The sequence below is a fragment of the Ptychodera flava genome, chromosome 1, assembly GCF_041260155.1.
Source record: "Ptychodera flava strain L36383 chromosome 1, AS_Pfla_20210202, whole genome shotgun sequence".
Taxonomy (NCBI): domain Eukaryota; kingdom Metazoa; phylum Hemichordata; class Enteropneusta; family Ptychoderidae; genus Ptychodera; species Ptychodera flava.
Window position 1 is genome coordinate 28146858 of NC_091928.1, and position 19877 is coordinate 28166734.

The 19877-nt window shown below is 36.0% G+C and overlaps 1 protein-coding gene across 1 annotated transcript; it reads left to right on the top strand.

The window, feature by feature from the left end:
• The first annotated feature begins 337 nt into the window (after window positions 1–337).
• Window positions 338–19232, top strand: LOC139134207 (uncharacterized). Its single transcript, XM_070701123.1, has 15 exons — window positions 338–500; window positions 2613–2777; window positions 3424–3588; window positions 4104–4367; window positions 6972–7298; window positions 7804–7992; window positions 11073–11249; window positions 11554–11592; window positions 12766–12942; window positions 13251–13289; window positions 14002–14178; window positions 14479–14517; window positions 15923–16007; window positions 16412–16604; window positions 16701–19232. The coding sequence occupies exons 1-15, from the start codon at window positions 428–430 to the stop codon at window positions 17019–17021; spliced, it is 2430 nt and encodes an 809-aa protein (XP_070557224.1). The 5' UTR covers window positions 338–427; the 3' UTR covers window positions 17022–19232.
• The last annotated feature ends 645 nt before the right edge of the window (window positions 19233–19877 follow it).

Consider the following 19877-nt stretch of genomic DNA (forward strand, 5'->3'; position numbering starts at 1 on the left):
ACTTTAATGCATTAACGCCCACAGTTTGAAAAAGTGGGGGTGTTTTCCGCTCTGCGCTTCCTCATGAGATCACACTTACGATGAAGGCCCAATGAAATGAGTTAACCGTGCATACTTGCAAACAAGCATGGATGGCCACCATGGCATCATGGCATGACGCTACCATCAAGCAAACGAAACAGCATAATTTTCAAGCAATGTTATTTGAAGACGCAACGTCGATTATTTCAGGTTTAACATGTGAAATGTAAAATGGTTCTTATCAATAAGTACAGTTATGTTCTGACGACATGTTCGTAGCCCTCGTGGTTTTTATGCTTTCTATTGTCTGCATGTTTAACTTTGAACCGGGAAGTTCCCACCAAGTATTTCACTTTACTGAGTGGAAATAACAGGTCTTCAGATCGAATTATCAATTGATCAAGGCATGGGGACGTACAGGACAGCTATTTGTGCAGCCTTGGTTACTGTTTTGTTAAACATTACTGTTACGGATGCAGGTATGAAATAGTAATACATCTCCTTACTGCTTGACTGTAGATATTTCTGTGATGTTCAAGCATCAGCCTAAAGTGGAAGCCGATGTGCATACTGCTTGAACAAATACATTGTGTATGTTGCTTATTGTTCTTTAATTTACCATACAATGGCGGACCTTGTTAGGAATGATTAACGTATCCATTGACTAGAATTGATACCAATATGATAGTCTTAAGAGTAGAGAAAGCCCTTAAACAGAGCCGCTAACATAACAAAGTGTTTGCAGACATGATTTGGTGGGATTTCGAGCAGTTTTCATCCTTGCATCAGCGAGCAGGAAAGAAGGAAGGCATCCAGCAATGGTCAGAGAAATGTTCGGGAAAAATCCCAGTAGGCGGGTATTGGGTGAGATTATGTCGTTTGCAAGGATTTGCTCATTGCTGGGCGGGGGGGGGGGTTAGAGAAGTCTTTTTAGTGACGAACGTGGTGAGATTTTTTCTTCTATCAAGGATATTGAGGGTGAAAATCAAAAGATTTTCAGAACTTTCGCATTGTCCTACAAATTGTATTTTGTTCAATTGTTTTAATCAAATATTTTATTACCTAATAAACAGAACTCTGGTTTCAATTGTGAAATCGTTCGGTTGGTTGTCCTCGTAGTATGTGTATTTTACATAGGACATGAGTAATCCCGCTCATCATACCATGTATCAAAACAAGTAAATGAAACAAATAGAATCACATTTAACAATCGATTTTCTTTTAAAGTGTCTATGACATGCCCAAAACAACAACTGTTAAAATCAATCTCTATGCCTTGGAGATTTTTTACCAATATCTGACATTGAGAGTTGCGCGCTCTAGATAGTTATAAGCAAGTAAAAGTTGCAGATGGATGTGACCCCCCCCCCCCAAGCCAATCGCACGTCGGTCGACTTTTTTCGCCTTTCTGAAGTTCACACAAAGGTTTCACACCTCTAAAGCTCTCCTTGAAAATAACCGTGAATTGCGAGGGATTCTGTTTACACAATGACCATACCGCTGAACAGATCACTCGGTAGATTTTTTCCAAGGTCGGGTTTGAGTTGCCGTTCCATTGGTCCCCAATGTTTAGTTTCCGGTCAGCCATGAGAATTTTGCGTAGGTCCACGGAGCGGAAAGTATGCTCTAGCGCGCGAGAATGCTGAAGGTTTACTGTTTAGTTTCCGGTCAGCCATGAGAATTTTGCGTAGGTCCACGGAGCGGAAAGTATGCTCTAGCGCGCGAGAATGCTGAAGGTTTACTGTTGCTCACATGGTGCTTTGTTGCTTTTCCTGAGCGTCGCGTCCACTAGACTGTTTTGATTTTAGCTTTATTTGTGAAACGGATTTCAGAAATAAAGCTATTATATACATATCATGCATAGCAATTAGGACAATTGACGTCATTTATATCTGGTCAACAGTATGCATGACCAGCTGGCTTCAGAGGGTCAACCGGCCCGACCTAGCCAGGTGCCTGCAGGCGTCCTGCAGAAGTAGAAAAATTTCGCTTTTTTGACATTTCATTCGATACAATTCATAATGTGTCAAAACAACCCAGGAGGAAAGTTTTTAAAGAATGTTGGTTCGGGGCATGTCTCAGACACTTTGATAACATGGAGTATGTATGATAACAAGATTCAAATGTTACATTCTTAAAGCATCACAAGACCGAATGCAATTTTAACTTTGTCCTGGCGTTCATGCCCGTGTAAGCCCAGTGCTTGCAGTTTCTGTGTAAATTTTAATTTGCCATGGGGTCGTGCTGCACACCTTATCTAAACGTGTCTGTTGCGAGGAGGCATTTGTGTCATTACTAGTATTATATAGCGATATATATATATATATATATATATATATATATATATATATATATATATATATATATATATATATATATATATATATATATATATATATATATATATATATATATATATATATATATATATATATATACTTGTATCACAAACAATGGAGGGGACATTGGAAAGAGCATATGTATTTTCCATGAATACAAGTATAGCAAAAATTAATGTCTTTAAACATTTAATCAAATTATCAGTGTTGCTGGTTTCACTTGAAAATCACAGTCCACCTATCGACTTTCAGACTTGGAAGTCGTTCGACTTGTAGGCGGAGAAACGCCCTACGAAGGCCGAGTTGAGGTGTTTATACAGAAGGAATGGTTACCTGTCTTGTATTATAGACCTTTCGAGAACAGCTTTATAGCAAGCTGGGATTTCACATCTGCTGATATTCTCTGTAATGAATTAGGTATGTTGCACATGCATTTGCAAATTGCTCATCCAAAATCTTCAAGGGGTTCTGTGATTCTTATTAATGATATATTCGTTGTCCGAAAGGAGGTTCACAGCTGGCTATGGTAATTCATGAGCCCGACACTATTGTCACGAGCAAGCGTATCTTGAACGCGAATTTGAAAGAATATAGCTTTGCACCACGCTACAACTTTAGAAGAGCAGTATTATCATAGTTCCAACCAACACAAATTTCAGAAGATGAAACCGAAAACGTTTTTTGAAGGAACCATAGATGTTACGTGTGGTAATTATTTTTACCAATATGCATATTTCCGCATTTTTTCTGAAATCAAAAGTATAAGCTTTTTCAATACAACGCGTTGCCAACAACGTGCAATGTGCCTGTAGCTGTTCAAATCGTATTCAACCTGAATTACAGTAAATACGGTTTCAGCTACATCATCAGAAAACACGTACATTACAAAGTGGCTTTACAAACTGAATACTTTGCATTTTGAATAATTACGGCAATGTAACGAAAACTGCTTCGAAGAGGATAATTAAACTGTGCGACAAAAATCAGAGCTAGTGAAGCCTTAAATCATACGACGTGTTGTATCGAAAACGGCATTTTCTCACTTGTGCAGTTTGTTTCACAGGACACAAAGGGGCGATGTCTTATGGATTCAGCAAGGCACTTTCTGGTGATACACGTATGGCTAATATCCGGTGCGACGAAAATCATGAATCCCTATTGGATTGCGATTTTGACACATATAATGATAATTATTATTATTATAATGCTGCAACTGTAAAATGTAATTGTAAGTACGACACGCAAAATGCCTGGCTATATACCTCCAATCTTATCTTTACATTTAGACATACATTATTCTGTTTACTCCGTCCACAGTTTGTTAGTCCAGTCTACCCGCTTCAGAAAGGTATTTAAATTGTGTTTAGTAAGAAATTCAACATGCAGATATACCCAGTTGAGTAGGATAAACAAGTTGATTTTGATAAATGCAGAATATACCAAACGGACATGTTAATTTCCAAACTGAGAGTTCCCTTCTTCACCACGACTAACCATGATGATGCACAGTTAGGGAGGCTGGCTTTGTTGATTTTGCTATCTTGATGATTGTTGCTGATCACAATTACTAATCCAGATTGAAACACCAATACTTTCAGTCTAGCCTATGTCAAGCTATTAATGCTTTTCCGACAATGTTAGAGTGGAGACCTATGCAAGATTACGTTTTGACAATATCGAAAGAATTATCAAATTGATATTGAAAGTTCAACATCCATTTTGCATGTTTCCTGTTACTGCTAGATGATGCTTATCTAGGCTGTTACAGTGATCTTGATCGGAACGTGCCACCATTCATCAACGGCTTGACCATTCAGCGTTGCCTCGAGTGGTGTCTTCGCCAATATTACGCTTATGCCGGATTGCACGACCGTTCGCATTGCGTATGTTATAACGAGACACAATACAGAGCTCTAACAAAGGAATCAGGAGACCAGTGCCTGACGGAATGTAATGGAGACGGAAATCAAACATGTGGAGGCTACGACGCAGTCGGAATCTATTTTGGTGAGCTAATCACCCAATTGCTATATAATTTTTGTTATCTATAATGATCCGATGCTATACCAAAAGTTATACTCGCACAAAGAACATTTAATAATATGAAACATGATTGGTCTGCAGGTTAACTACAATAAACAACCCAAGCACGAACATGCAATGTAAAACATGAATATGAGGAAGTACGCTGTAAAACAATTCCATAGGCAATTACTAACAACTAACCAGATGTGAACTGAATGTGTTCACATGTTTACAACAGGTTCATTAATAGTAGTACGCGTCACATAACAATCAGATGTCTGTTATATCATTTTATGTATCGTTTAACATCAACTTTCGCACAGTATTCTCACAGTTAAATCACTGATTACAAAACTATTTAATGTGCAAATGAGCTGTTTATTAACTTCACACTGCTCAAGGCTTTATGGCACATTTAGATATCTATCAAATCGACACATGTAGCACGTTTCATTAAATTTAATGCTGTAATTTTGGAATAAAATCACTAATTACAATGTTCACTAAATATGCAAATGAACCCTTTATTAACTTGACACTGCTCAGTGTTTCATAGCACAAATATATATCTATCAGATCAATATCTGTAGCAGGTTTCACCGAATTGGGTGATGTAATTTCAGAGTTATATACCTAATGACAAAGTTTATTAAATTTGTAAATGAACCCTTAATTAATTTCACCCTACTAAATGCGTTACAACACCGTCAGATATCTGTCGAATCAGTATCTGCAGCAGATTTCATCAAATTTAGCGCATTTATTTCGGAGTTGTTTTACTAATTACAAAACTTCATTAAATATGCAATTGAGCTATTTATTAACTTGACACTGCCAAGTGCTTCTCAATACAATTAATTATCTATCAGATCATCATGTGTAGCACGTTTCATCAAATTTAATGCTGTAACTTTGGAGTAATATCACTAATTATAAAGTTCATTTAATATGCAAATGAACCCTTAATTTACTTGATATTACTCAATATTTCATAGCACAATTAGATATTTATCAAATCAATATCTGTAGTAGGTTTCACCAAATTTGGTGCCGTAATTTCTGAGTTATGTATCTAATTACAAAATTCATTAAATACGTAAATGAACCCTTCACTGACGTCACACTACTAAATGTTTTACAAAACAGTCAGATATTTGTCTTATCAGTATCTGCAGCAGATTTCATCAAATTTGATGCAATTATTTCGGAGTTATATGACTTATTACAAAACTTTATAAAATATGCAAATGAGTTAATTTACTTGACACTGCCCAATGCTTCTAAGTACATTTAGATATATATCAGATCAATATTTGTTTCATGTATCGTCAAATTTGGTGCAGGAATTTCAGGGTTATGTCCCTAATTACAAAAGTTCATTAACTATGCAAATGAGTAGATAATTGACATGACACTCACAGTATCATCATAATGTTCTGAGATTGTCATCTTTGAAAGGTTTCATGAACTGTATGTATGTATGTATGTATGTATGTATGTATGTATGTATGTATGTATGTATGTATGTATGTATGTATGTATGTATGTATGTATGTATCTATCTATCTATCTATCTATCTATCTATCTATCTATCTATCTATCTATCTGTTTGTCTATCTGTCTATGAGTGCTTGTATGTATGTAGTATGTTGTATGTATGTATGTATGTATGTATGTATGTATGTAGTATGTATGTATGTATGTATGTATGTATGTATGTACGTATGTACGTACGTATGTACGTACGTACGTACGTATGTATGTATGTATGTATGTATGTATGTATGTATGTATGTATGTATGTATGTATGTATGTATGTATGTATGTATGTATGTATGTATGTATGTATGTATGTATGTATGTATGTATGTATGTATGTATGCATGTATGTATGTATGTATGTATGTTGTATGTATGTATGTATGTATGTATGTATGTATGTATGTATGTATGTATGTATGTGTGCGTGTGTATGTATGTATCTATGTACGTACGTACGTACGTATGTATGTATGTATGTATGTATGTATGTATGTACGTACGTATGTACGTACGTACGTACGTATGTTGTATGTATGTATGTATGTATGTATGTATGTATGTATGTATGTATGCATACATGCATGCATGCATGCATGCATGTATGTATGTATGTATGTATGTATGTATGTATGTATGTATGTATGTATGTATGTATGTATGTATGTATGTATGTATGTATGTATGTATGTATGTATGTATGTATGTATGTATGTATGTATGTATGTATGTATGTATGTATGTATGTATGTATGTATGTATGTATGTATGTATGTATCTATCTATCTATCTATCTATCTGTTTGTCTATCTGTTTATCGATCTGTCTATGAGTGCTTGTATGTATGTATGTTTGTTATTTTAGGACGTAAAGGAAGTCTCTGAGTTTAACGAAGATTAACGAAATTACGTTTGTCTATTATCACGTTTTCGGATCTTAAAACCTTGCCTATTGTTGATTAAAGTACATCGAAATCTGAAAAGTTGATGGTTATAATTCATTATTATCCATTTAATTTGAAAATAAATCTGTTGTTAATATTCAGCATCCATGGGTTCATGTGGAGGTCACGTGGTTGGAACAGGGACTATCTACTCGCCAGGATTCCCCGGATATTACATGGATAATCAAGAATGCACATGGCATGTCAGTGCACAACAACCGAAAAGCATCTTGGGGTTTGAATTTGTCCTGTTCAAAGTGGATGAAGAAAGAGATTCTGTGACTTTGTACGAAATGATGAGTGGTGGACAACGAATCCTAGAAGTCAGCAATTATTCAGCAACGTCATGTTCGAACACCGTGTACGTTACGTTCAAATCCGAAATCAATGATGGTACTCGCAGGGGACTATTTGCACTGAAGTATAGAGGTTTGATTTGTTTTGTTTTGTTTTACTTAAGGAATTGGCTTTCCTTCAAAAGCCTAGCCTGATAATCGTATTTCTATACGAGAGAGTTTACTTTCGTTCGCGTGTCGCGTTGACTTCGTAAACAATAATTTTTGGGCCACAAACTTGACTCATTCTTAGTAGAAGCTACTTTTGTGACTCCAGCCAGAAATACAATGTTGTTGTTGAGTTCGAAACAGTATTTCTTCTATGAATGTTCTGTTGTTTCTGATGAATAAATATTAAATCATTATTTTACAGGAATTGTAATCTCTATTGAACGTCCTGGTTTGCCGTTTGACGCATGGAGCGCGGGAAATAACGTTGTTACATATGAAGAAATATAATGATGTTTTTTGTCTCGATGTCTTTGATTGGTTTACGTGAAGTGCTATTTAATTTACGTGTTTGAAACTTCCATGCTTCAGTATGAATGACGTATGGCTACAGAGAGTTATGATTGACTGTATCATTTATTTTTTAATAGAAGTACCAGCGTGCCCTCTGCTGCCAAGTCGTGTGGATGGAACATTGTATTATAATGGTTCATGTCCATATTTGATCGGAGAAACTGTATCAATTACCTGTAAAATCGGCTTCAAACTATCCAGTCCCCATCACACCATTAAATGCCAACAGAATGCAGCATGGAATGGCACACTGCCGAAGTGCATCGGTGAGTTTGTTATGGCTTGTAGTGTCCGGCTGAATACAATTAAGGGGATGCTGTACCCAACACAGCGTATCTAGCTCAAAAATCATTCGTTTTGCAAATATTCATTCAAGATGAAAATATCAAATGAATTACCCTTTTAGCTTGTCAAGCAGAGTTAAAGTGTTAATTTATGCAAATGTCTCCAAATCACCCAATTTCCTTGCTTATTTTATTCTCTCGATTCCGAGATTTTCAAAGTATTTAAAATCCAGTCTGGCTGGGTCAAATTTTCTGAAATTCAACATTATGTTCTCAAAATACTATATAACAAAACGCTGTTTTATTTGTAAATAAAGTTCTTACATTTTGAATAAGAGGCATTTTGATTTTGCTAATCATGTTTTTATTCCCTTTCAACCAATGCCATTAACGATGATAGATAATGGAAAATAAAATAGTCGTTTTTTTCTACATATACTCTTCTGTAAAGTGAAGTATTACATTTCAGGAAATAGTGTCAAGATTTTACTCAAATTAATTAAAGTAGCTATCCCACTTGGTAACATTTTAAAACACATTTTTTTAATGCCAATGGTCGATATTTGACGTGGCGACTGCGCACGGATCGCGAGATATCGATAAAAACATGTCCTCAAAGAAGCAAAAGTTTGAATTCCGGTGGCGCACAAAGTTTGCTGATTCCACTAGAATTCGCATAGGTGACTAGTAAAGCCGCTGGGAAAACTATCGGGAGCGCCTCGGCATTCTTACCTATTGATAATTGATGCATCGATGGTCTGTGAATCAATTCTGGTCGCACAATACTTAACCCTTTCTACAGGAAAACTGTCAAAATATTAAGAGTACTTTTGACTTGAAAAAACCAACATTTCATCACGGAAACACCTGGATAATCGCGGTCGGCACACCCAAGTATAACACATCTTTGCCTTGCTAAGAGCGCACTGCACGGATAGCCGACTCGAGTCGACAAAGAAATACAATGCAGTGGCAATATACATTGACAGGATTTCAACATTTTGAAACTTAATATGGCAAAAACTACCTTGAGGCGGAAGGAGATGTATCAGTGATATAAATCTGAACTGTACATTTTCTTGCACATTCAGATTGGCAGACGACAAAATGTCAGTCCGGGTAATGTCCATATAGAGGATAGTTGGGAAGAGCCAATGACGTATCGTATATGTAATGAAGTTAAGGCAAGAACCAATCTCGTTCTGTATATGTAATGAAGATTAAAGGTTACGTGGGTTCGCTTTGAAATGCTATTCTGAGATCAGATCTGCCCTGACAGATCCACCGATAGAGTGAGACTGTTGGCTCCCCGGAAGTGTCTCAGCTCGAGTCGATTTGCGACGTTCTACCGTGTTCTACCGTGTTAGTTTTCTGAGTTTCTTTCCCCGTGACCATGTTCGACAAAGAGTCATTGGACGCTTTTCGTTCTCTTTTTCCAGCTTTTGGTTGACTTCTGGGCGATTGATCCGGTGCGCGTTTTTCTGAGCGAAGGGTCAATCGTACCGGGAAATGCATGGTGATCGAAAAAGTCGTGCTTCATCGTGCTCCGATGACCGACAAGAACAGTTGACCCATCGTTGCAAAGCTTGAAACATTCTCCATACTACAGATAGCAAGGTTAAATTAAAATTTGACCAAAAATAGGCGATATTTGGCGACAAATAACTTATGTAAATTTACAAGTCTAGGGTCAAATCCTGATTTCTAGGAGCGGTACGTGCCCAAGAAAACCATCCAAAGAAGTAATTTTCGATGCACTAATCACTTGTGGCGGTCACCATCTCTACCGTACTGAACATTGTGCATAATGTCTACATCTAAAACCTACCGAGTGCTAAAATTAAAGGGTTCAATCTAGCCGAAAAATTCCGAACTTGTTGCAATCTACGAGCCTAGGTTTGCGTGGTTAACTATTCATGACGTTGGCGACGGCAGGTTCGATGATTGGTCTATCGTAATATCCTCAATATGGACATTACCCGGATTGAATGTAGTCATCAGAGGCGGCTAATATTGTACACGTAAAAAAGTGATATCTATGTGGTATTGGTTAAAAATATAATACAACTTATTAAGAATAATGAAAACGCCAAAAACTAAAGAGAAATTTAAAAAAAAACTTACCTGAGGTAAAGGCATAATGCTGTATATAAAGTCCTTGAAGTGGGAGGTAAATTAATTGCGTCGTTCGAACTTATTATGGACTCCCTAGAATATCGTCAATCAGTTCAACAACAAACCTTCGGGGGATTTCTGGTCATAATCAGAAACATTCGTAAAACTTCTGGATGTGAAAAATACGCTCGGGATATGACATGTTTTCATCGATATCTCGCGATCCGCGAGCAGTCGCCACGTCAAATATCGACTGTTGGCATTAAAAATGTGTTTTAAAAATGTTACTAAGTGGGAGAGCCACTTTAATATGAATATTAAGGTTTGTTACCCCATATACATCCTTTCATCTTTCGAGTGAACTGTTGCTACCATACTTAAGTTGACATTCTCTTCTTTTTGAAAATAAATAGTATGAGGGGATTTCCTTGTCATCTTAGATGAGAAATAGTCCTTTAAAAAACTGTGTTGGTAACGTGCAGCTCAATATTAAGTAAACTTAATGTTCCGGAATCTTCTTGAAAGGTATAGAACTGGCCGTGAACGTATTTTCTAAAATATATACCATCTGAAGTCTGAATGTTATGTTTTTGATCATTACTCTCACATCATTCTCGTGAGCTTGTCAAAACGACAATGAGACAATGTTTTCAAATTTGGTGTTTAACTTGGTCGTGAAATATAAATCCAAGTAAGGAGAATACTGTAATGATCAAGGCATTATGAAATCCTTTAGGTTGTATTTTTTGGAAACCTAAAGTAAGAACATTATATGATCTGTGTATATACATATATATATATATATATATATATATATATATATATATATATATATATATATATATATATAATATATTATATATATATCAGGTAGGCTCTCTGTAGGTGTATAATCGGTCTTTATGTACGTAGGATTCTTTATCTCCTTTCTGTTCCTCTACACACAGGCATAGATTGCGGCAATCCAGGTGAAGTTGAAAATGCAGACAGAATCGGGACTCAATACACCTACAACAGCACTGTGATATATACATGTCATGATGGTTACTACACCAACGGCAACAGAACTATCCGTTGTACTATTGAAGGGCGATGGACTGAGAAGCCGTCTTGTTTCTCCAATGGTTATTGTATAATATCACTTGGCCTTTACTCTCGTTATCGACTTCATATATGCAGAAAACATCTTGATTCGTTACATCATTGTCCTGACTACAATTTCATAAAGGACAATAGTTTGCCAATACTCACCTGATACTCCACAAAAGATACAACAACGCCTTTGACATTGTTCACTTTGTTCTGGCATTACCTACCTTTGCTTTGTTTAGTTACTATAAATTTTACTTTCCCACAGACGTCTGTTTAACTGACTGACGCATCATAAATCTGAATTTGTGTACTGAGCCTCTTATCTTTTCTTTACAGACACACGGTTATCAGAGAGTGTTACTGCAAGTATAACTGGTAATTTGCAGCTGTTGTTTTGTAGAGGTCATAGCATTATTTCACCGTCGGAAAAAGTGCACTGGGTTGTTGCACTAAAATATATAAATGTATATTTCATTTACAAAGCAACATGTCCTGCGGTCTAATCTTTCTTGCTAATCTTCTGTTAGACTTGTGCTGCTGGCTTCATCCGAAGTTGACGTAGCTGTGAAAAAGCGCCTATTTTTTAGTTTTTCCTACCCTAGCTTGACACGGTATTCATTCAAAACCACAACAGTGTCGATAAATATGGTGCTCTTTGTTTTTAATATGTTTAGCTATGGGGCCCACTTTAGGTGTATCACCTTTGCTTAATATTTCATTAAAGACCTGCCAAGACAAATTCTAGCCTATACACAAGTTTACATGGATTTTACACCGATCAGTGTTATAAAGATGGAATATTTTGCTAAAGACACTAGATAGGGTTATCTATTTATGAGAAATGAATTATTACAGGTCTTAAGCTAACTGGCATAAATACAAAGTGTACTTTTTTTAGCGCCCAAAATCGATTCCTTGTTTCTATTGTACCGCAGTCCCTCCACACACCGGTTGGGAAACGCCTTGTCCCTATTGTTACGATGCGCCTTATGGTTTGATAAGATGTCTGTGTTTGTAATTGTAAGGCTTCATTTCGGTTTGAATACAATCTACACCCACACCAAATGAACACAATATTTAATGTGATACCTCTCGTAAAAGTTTATTATCAGGCGACTGGTACAGTAAGAAAACGCTGTTTACTACATTGGAATGCAGGCGAGCTACGGTAACCGCTAATTTGGTTTACGGAAATCAGAACAACAAAACCAAATGACTTATCTCTCCAAATCCTAATTGATAGTTCATTTTTCCAAATGGTTGAAGTAGGCTTCACATATTAGAGTCAATATCAGTGGTTCTAGGTAACAAATGATCGAAAGGAAAACGCGACGAAAATGGGTATGAAATACGGATGCCAAACCATAATGCGCATACATTTCCTAATCCTGTATCACACGTTAAAACAATATACGTTTCCCAACTGGTGAGTGGAGGGACTGTGATTTTACTAATTTCGCTGACAATCAGTCTAGCTCTTTGTCGTTCTGTAAATCGGTCTCTTTGAATGTAGGAATCTGTATTTTCTTTCTGTTTCTCTACACATAGCTGTTGATTGTGGAAATCCAGGTGAAGTTGAAAATGCAGACAGAATCGGGACTCAATACAGCTACAACAGCACTGTGATATATACATGTCATGATGGTTACTACACCAACGGCAGCGGACCTATCCGTTGTACTATTGAAGGGTGGTGGACTGAGAAGCCATTTTGTTTCTTCAATGGTAATTATATAATCTCACTCGGTTTTTACTCTTATTAAAAATTCATATATCAAGAAAACTTCTTGATTCGTTACATCATTGTCCTGACTACAATTTCAAAAAAGACAATATTTTGACAATACTCACATAATACTCCACAAAAGATACAACAACGCCTTTGACATTGTTCACTTTGTTCTGGCATTACCTACCTTTGCTTTGTTTAGTTACTATGAAATTTAACTTTCCCATAGAAGTCTGTTTGACTGACTGACTGGCGCACCATAAATCTGAATTTGTGTACTGAGCCTCTTATCTTTTCTCTGCAGACACGCAGTTATCAGAGAGTGTTACTGCAAGTACAACTGGTAATTTTCAGCTGTTTTTTGTTATTTCACTCTCAGAATAAGTACACTTGCTTGTTGCACTAAACTATAAAAGTATATTTCATCTACAAAGCCACATTTTCTGCGGTATCGTCTTTCTTGCTAATCTTCGGTTAGGTCTGTGCTTCTGGCTTCATCGGAAGTGGACGTATCTATGATAAAAGCGTCGATATTTGAATTTTTCCAACCCTAAGATAGAGGTTTTAAATGCTCGAAACGGTTATTGTGTGTTTTGAGAGCACACCGAGAGATTTATTCAAAACCACAACAGTGTTAATAAATATGGTGCTCTTCAGTTTTAATCTGTTTAGCAATTGGGCCCGTTTTAGGTGTATCACCTTTGCACAGTATTTCACTATAGACCTGCCAAGACAACGTCTTTCTTACACACAAGTTGACATCGATTTTACACCGACCAGTGCTCATGAGTGTTGCAAAGAGGAAATATTTTGGTTAAGATACTAAACAGGGTTATCTAGTTATGAGAAATGAATTATTACATGTTTATTTTGAGCTAACTGGCGTAAATACTAAGTTTACTCTTTTTAACGTCAAAAATTGATTTCCTTATTTCTATTGTATTAATGTCACTGACAATAATCTGTATTTCAATCAGTCTAGCTCTTCGTCGGTGTGTAAATCGGTCTCTTTGCATGTAGGATTCTATATTTCCCTTCTGTTCCTCTGCACATAGCTGTAGATTGTGGCAATCCAGGTGAAGTTGAAAATGCAGACAGGATCGGGACTCAATACAGCTACAACAGGACTGTGATGTATACATGTCATGATGGTTACTACATCAACGGCAACAGAACTATCCGTTGTACTATTGAAGGGCAGTGGACTGAGAGGCCGTCTTGTTTCTTTAATGGTAATTATATATTCTCACTTGGTTTACATTCTCGTTATCGACTTCATATATGGAGAAAACATCTTAATTCGTCCCATCATCGCCCCGACTACAATTTCGAAAAAGAATATTTTGACAATACTCTCCTGATACTTCACAAAAGAACACAACGACGCCTTTGACATTGTTTACCTTGTTCAGGCCTTACGTACGTTTTGCTTTGTTTATTTACTACCAAGGTCTACTTTCCCATACAAGTCTGTTTGATTGACGCAACATAAATATGGATTTGTGTATTGAGCCTCTTATTTTTCTTTACAGACACACAGTTATCAGAGAATGTTACTGCAAGTAAAACAGGTAATTTTCAACTCTTGTTTTGTACAGTTTATAATATTATCTCTCAGAATAAGTGCACTCGCTTGTTACACTAAAATACAAAAGCATATTTCATATACAAAGTCATATTTCCTCCGTTCGTGTCTTTCTTGCTAATCTTTCATTAGGTCTGTGCCTCTGGCTTCACCCGGAGTAGACGTATCCGTGAAAAAACGCCCATCTTTGAGTTTTCTAACCCCAAAGCAGCGGTTTTAAATGCTTGACACGGTTATTGTATGTTTTAAGAGCACATCGTGAGATTCATTTAAAATTACAACAGTGTTGATAAATATGGCGCTATTGGATTTTAATTAGTTCAGCTATGAAGCCCATTTCAAGTGTATCACCCTGGCAAAATATTTCATTATAGACCTACCATTATAGACCTACCAGCTATTCTTGGCAATACACAAGTTGACATCGATTGTACACCGATCCGTGTTCATGAGTGTTGTAAAGTGGAAATATTTTGCTAAAGACACTAGATAGGGTTATCTTTTTCTGAGAAATGAATTATTAAAGGTGTTGAGCTAACTGGCGTAATTACTAAATGTACTCTTTTTAGTGCCAAAAATCGATTCCTTCTTTCTATTTTATTAATTTTGCTAAGAATAATGTGTATTTATACTAAGTGTGGCAATTTGACAGATAATCAGACATAAATACAGCCTGTTCATCGTGTCATCGTATTCACAATAGATTTTACGTCAAACCGAAGTCAGATATACTGATTCCGTCATTTCTCGTATTGATTACAGGACAGATCACAAAATTAAAATAGTACATTCTTTAAGCGGTAACATTTGGTTGTAGTAAGCCCCAGGTTGTAATGTTTCGAGAGCACAGAGATGTATTGCACGCAAAAATGCACAATAATAGCTCATATCTGTAGTTGTAACCAGGCAGCAAACATACCATATTGTACACAAAAGTGTTGCATCAAAGTAGCCACAAGAAGTGTGGCGTTTGGTCTTGTAAACAGCCAGCGTTTTTCATTTACAAGTATGCAGAATGTTACAAAATGACATCTGTATAGATAACAAAGTTGGCTGCTCAATCCAGCAAGGTCAGGCTATTAATTATCAAGTTTTATATCTATGGATGTAAATATATCATTTTATTGAGAAAAATGCTGAAATTGCTTTAACATTTGGTTTGCAGGTTTTTTTTTATTTTATATCGTCATATGTGTGGGTCAAATAACGACTATTATGACTATAATGCAACATACAGACCACTGTCCAACATGTATGTCTGTGGTTGTGCGCTGTCTGCCTATGTATGCATTTCAATTATGAATAACAACTTTGGAATAATATTTTTGTTGTCTTTTGTACGCTACCACCCCCCTTTATGTAGACCGTAATTCCGTCTTCTTCCTAATCAGGTACTTTGGCAAGTGTGACTGGGGGCATCATTGCTTTCATCCTAATAGCGATAATGACATCCGTGACCATATACCTTTGTCGACGGTAAGTTGGAGACACCATTGCTGAAATAGTACTCTTGGAAGCATACATCGCTTGCTTGCACGAAAAATGTTAATACTGGTACATAACCAATCATTTTACTTGTTGCCTATTAGCATGAAGGTTTCTTTATTCTCTTTTCTTTATTTATTTTCTAGTTATTATTTTCTTTATTCTCAATGACAATTTTCCTTAAGTTAGTCATAATATTTAGACTTGAAAGAGTTAATCTCACGGCTGACAATTTCTCAGAATATATATTTACGACTCGTATTATCTCTTTTCAAGAAGATAATTTTAATAACGACTCTAGCTTTTTAGCCTCATCAGTATACGCTGGCAACAGTAAAGGCAGGTGAACTTAGGTGCATTATCATACTAAATGACTTAACTGTATCCACTTTCAGACGACAGCGTGTGAAACATTACAATAATCAGCATGAAAATGAAGGAGCAGGCTGTCAAATGGATGTTTTTGATACTATGGAAGAAGAAGAAGTATATAGTAATCAATCCTACGATAGCATTTCTGATGCAGCAGTTAAACCACATCAAGAAAGATCTGACGAAGGTGTCGATGAAAGTGAACAGTCTGTTCGCGTCAAGAGTTTCATGATTGACAGGGAAAAAGATGACAGAAACCAATCAAGAGAGCCTGCTCAGCGTGCTATTACCCCTCAAAAACACCCTGGGCAGGATATTCAACAACCTCCCTATGAAAACCTTGATGCAACAACTCTCAGCGAATGCTTTTACACAGGTCCAGGCCGCGACACCGAAAATCCGAATTGTAATGATCAAGCTGCAGCTGAGAATAATGCTATCGAGATGACAGCCTACACTGCTCTTGATCCAGCTTTAATGGGCGATAGGGCTTACTGTGCAATCCTGGATGTAAAGAAATCGGACAACAAAACTGTTGGAGAGTCTGATCCTGCAACAACATATGAGTCATTACGACCTACCTTGAAGAGTGACCACATATACACAACTTTACATAAACCAGAAATGAACTGAAAATACTTCAGCGTTTTAGTATACATTGTAGTCATCTGTAAATTGAAAATTTTGTCACAAGTTTGTAACTTTATTGAAATTGCTATGATTAACACGAAAATTTGTTGAATATGCAAATTAGAAGTTAACTGATCTCAATTACTTTCAATAATATTAATTCTATATTATCGCCAATGTACACAGAGGCGCAATTTTACAAGTGGTATAGCCAATAAGTGATGACGTCAATATCGACGTAGGCATAACACATGTGCATAGTAGTTACGGCGCTGACAAGATAATTTATAATGGTAAAATTAATTGAATTTTCACTTTCTTCGATTCACTTTCACATTTTCAAACTGCTAAAATAAAATGAATTTTCTCATTTGACGTCAATATTGACGTAGGCATAACACATGCGCCTAGTAATTACGGCACTGACAAGATAATTTATAATGTTGAAATAAATTGAATTTTCACTTTCTTCGAATCGCTTTCACATTTTCCAACTGCTTAGGTTTTATGTCGAGTCAAGCATAGTAGGGCCAGGAATATAATTTGGGTTTGCTGACCAAACTTTCGGAATGGAGCGAGCATAAACTATCAGTATAAGGGGCCACGTATAAAGCTTTTATGCTCTCATTTGCATGGCTTTTGTGTAGAAACAAATAAACCACATCAGTACTGTACTGCTAAACTATTTTTGTAGGCAATTCATTTTCAATAATTTACTGTAATGTTCCATGTCTTCCTATATTCTATCTTTTATATCCACCATGGCACAACCTGTGCATCTACATGCATGGGCAGTGGCAGCAGAAGTCTACCGATAAAAGTACATTGTCTATAATACATAACAATACATGGATCGAAACAATCAACATGAAAATGGCGAAAATAATCTAACTTTAAGTACACAAAAATATGTTAGCCGAGATAACATTAAAGGGACATTAGCTGTAACTGTTGACTAAATTTTCACTACTCTGTTTCAATGTATCAACGACAGAATTTTACTATAATCCGATCATCATGACCAATGCCCGGTGTCTTACTTGCCAATACAGCCTGTATATTTGAAATGACCATTGTTATTGTTGATAAATGTATTCTTGTCCGGGCCCGAATACAAAATTTAAAAAATAACAATGCAGATCATACTCATATAAGGTATATTTATGAGCTAAATATTAGGAATTTCTCCATGGTTCAGGGATTCAAACCAGAAACTGCAGATGATACACAGAAACAAACAAAATAAAAAAAATGACCAAAGTTACAAGTAATGGATCTTTAATCGGACGCGCAATCACGAGCGACTTATAAAATCAAACGTTTGATGTATCCAGATTCATAAATTTTTTCATGAAATTGTCACTTTAGAAAGAGGAACTATATAAGAATAAGTTTTAAACAATACGATATTAGTCACACTTCCTGTTGTGTCATTGTACATGAGCAAATGTACAAAAAAATAATTACGACAACAAAGGGAAAAACACATAATGAACAGATATAAGGACAAGAAAACGTAGATCTCTAGTGAGAAGACCGAACTACGATAACACGAATGAAAGACTTTGGCAATGGATTAAGCAATTTACTGAGAATGGAATTGCTAAATACTTGAAATTAAAGACGCTGAGTCACAGGGTTAAAGTGTGTAACACAAAAAAGATCTTGCCTGTCTCGCTATTGCTATAATTACGTTCTAACATAATAATATAAAATAGAAAATGAAATAACAATCGTATAATACAAAAATAATCACTGGATAAAGCCACAAATTGACAGTACTGAAGAACATGTAACACAAAACACCAGAAAACTAGTCAACATGTGAAGCCACTTCGAAATTTTAGTTTAGTCATGACTAAAAAACTATGAAGTTGTATTTAAATAACAGTTGTTTGACTACCATTCCATATAATATTACTACACCAAAAGTCATAAATTACGCTTACTTCACTTTATAATATGCTCTTAAACCGTTATCAGATTCCACAGAAAAACCAACTTTCGTCTTAACTCCATTAAATGACGATGTTTACACACATTGTATATGCTAGTATCAACTACGTCATGGTAAGATAAAGGTTTTATCGCTTTATGACTAAATATTTCAGACTTGTTTATGTAAGTTAATATAAGGAAGTATTTTGCAGAATGTTTTAAATTGCTTTTTTCATTCATGTATATTAGAACAATTGACCATTTGGTTTTCACATGATCATGTCTATATTAGTCATGTTTTAAAAAGCGCCCGTAAAGTTAAATGTAAATTCACATAGTGTGATAATTCATTGAATAGAAATCATACCAAAGGCCGAAGAGCTGATGACTAAGTATAATCAATATTTCACGAGTGCTGGTCCTTTTCTCTTCTATTTCTGTCATTTACTCAGATATTGATAAGTCCGACGGAAGCTGACTGAAATGAGTGAGAAACATGGGAAGCAGATTGTACGATAGTGTATTGAAAAGATACACCACTCTGTAGTTACTTATGCTGATAACATTTTCAGTGTACACCAATCCATAATCCAGACACCATAGGTCAATGTCACATTATGTCATTATTGCATATGACAGCAAAGCATAGTACAACACAGTTCAGCACAACGTTATTTTATGAATGCAAGATATATGACAGCAAAGCATAGTACAACACAGTTCAGCACAACGTTATTTTATGAATGCAAGATAAACGAACTTCGTAAGGTCAAATTCCTCTGGAAGAAGCATTCAATTCTTTAAAGACATTAGTCAAAAATAGGTCGCCAGACTTTGACGGCTTATCAACAGCGTTCTACACTGTAAAGTTAAGTGTTAAAGGATAGAACACCAATTAAACGCCTTTTTGCAACACTTTTT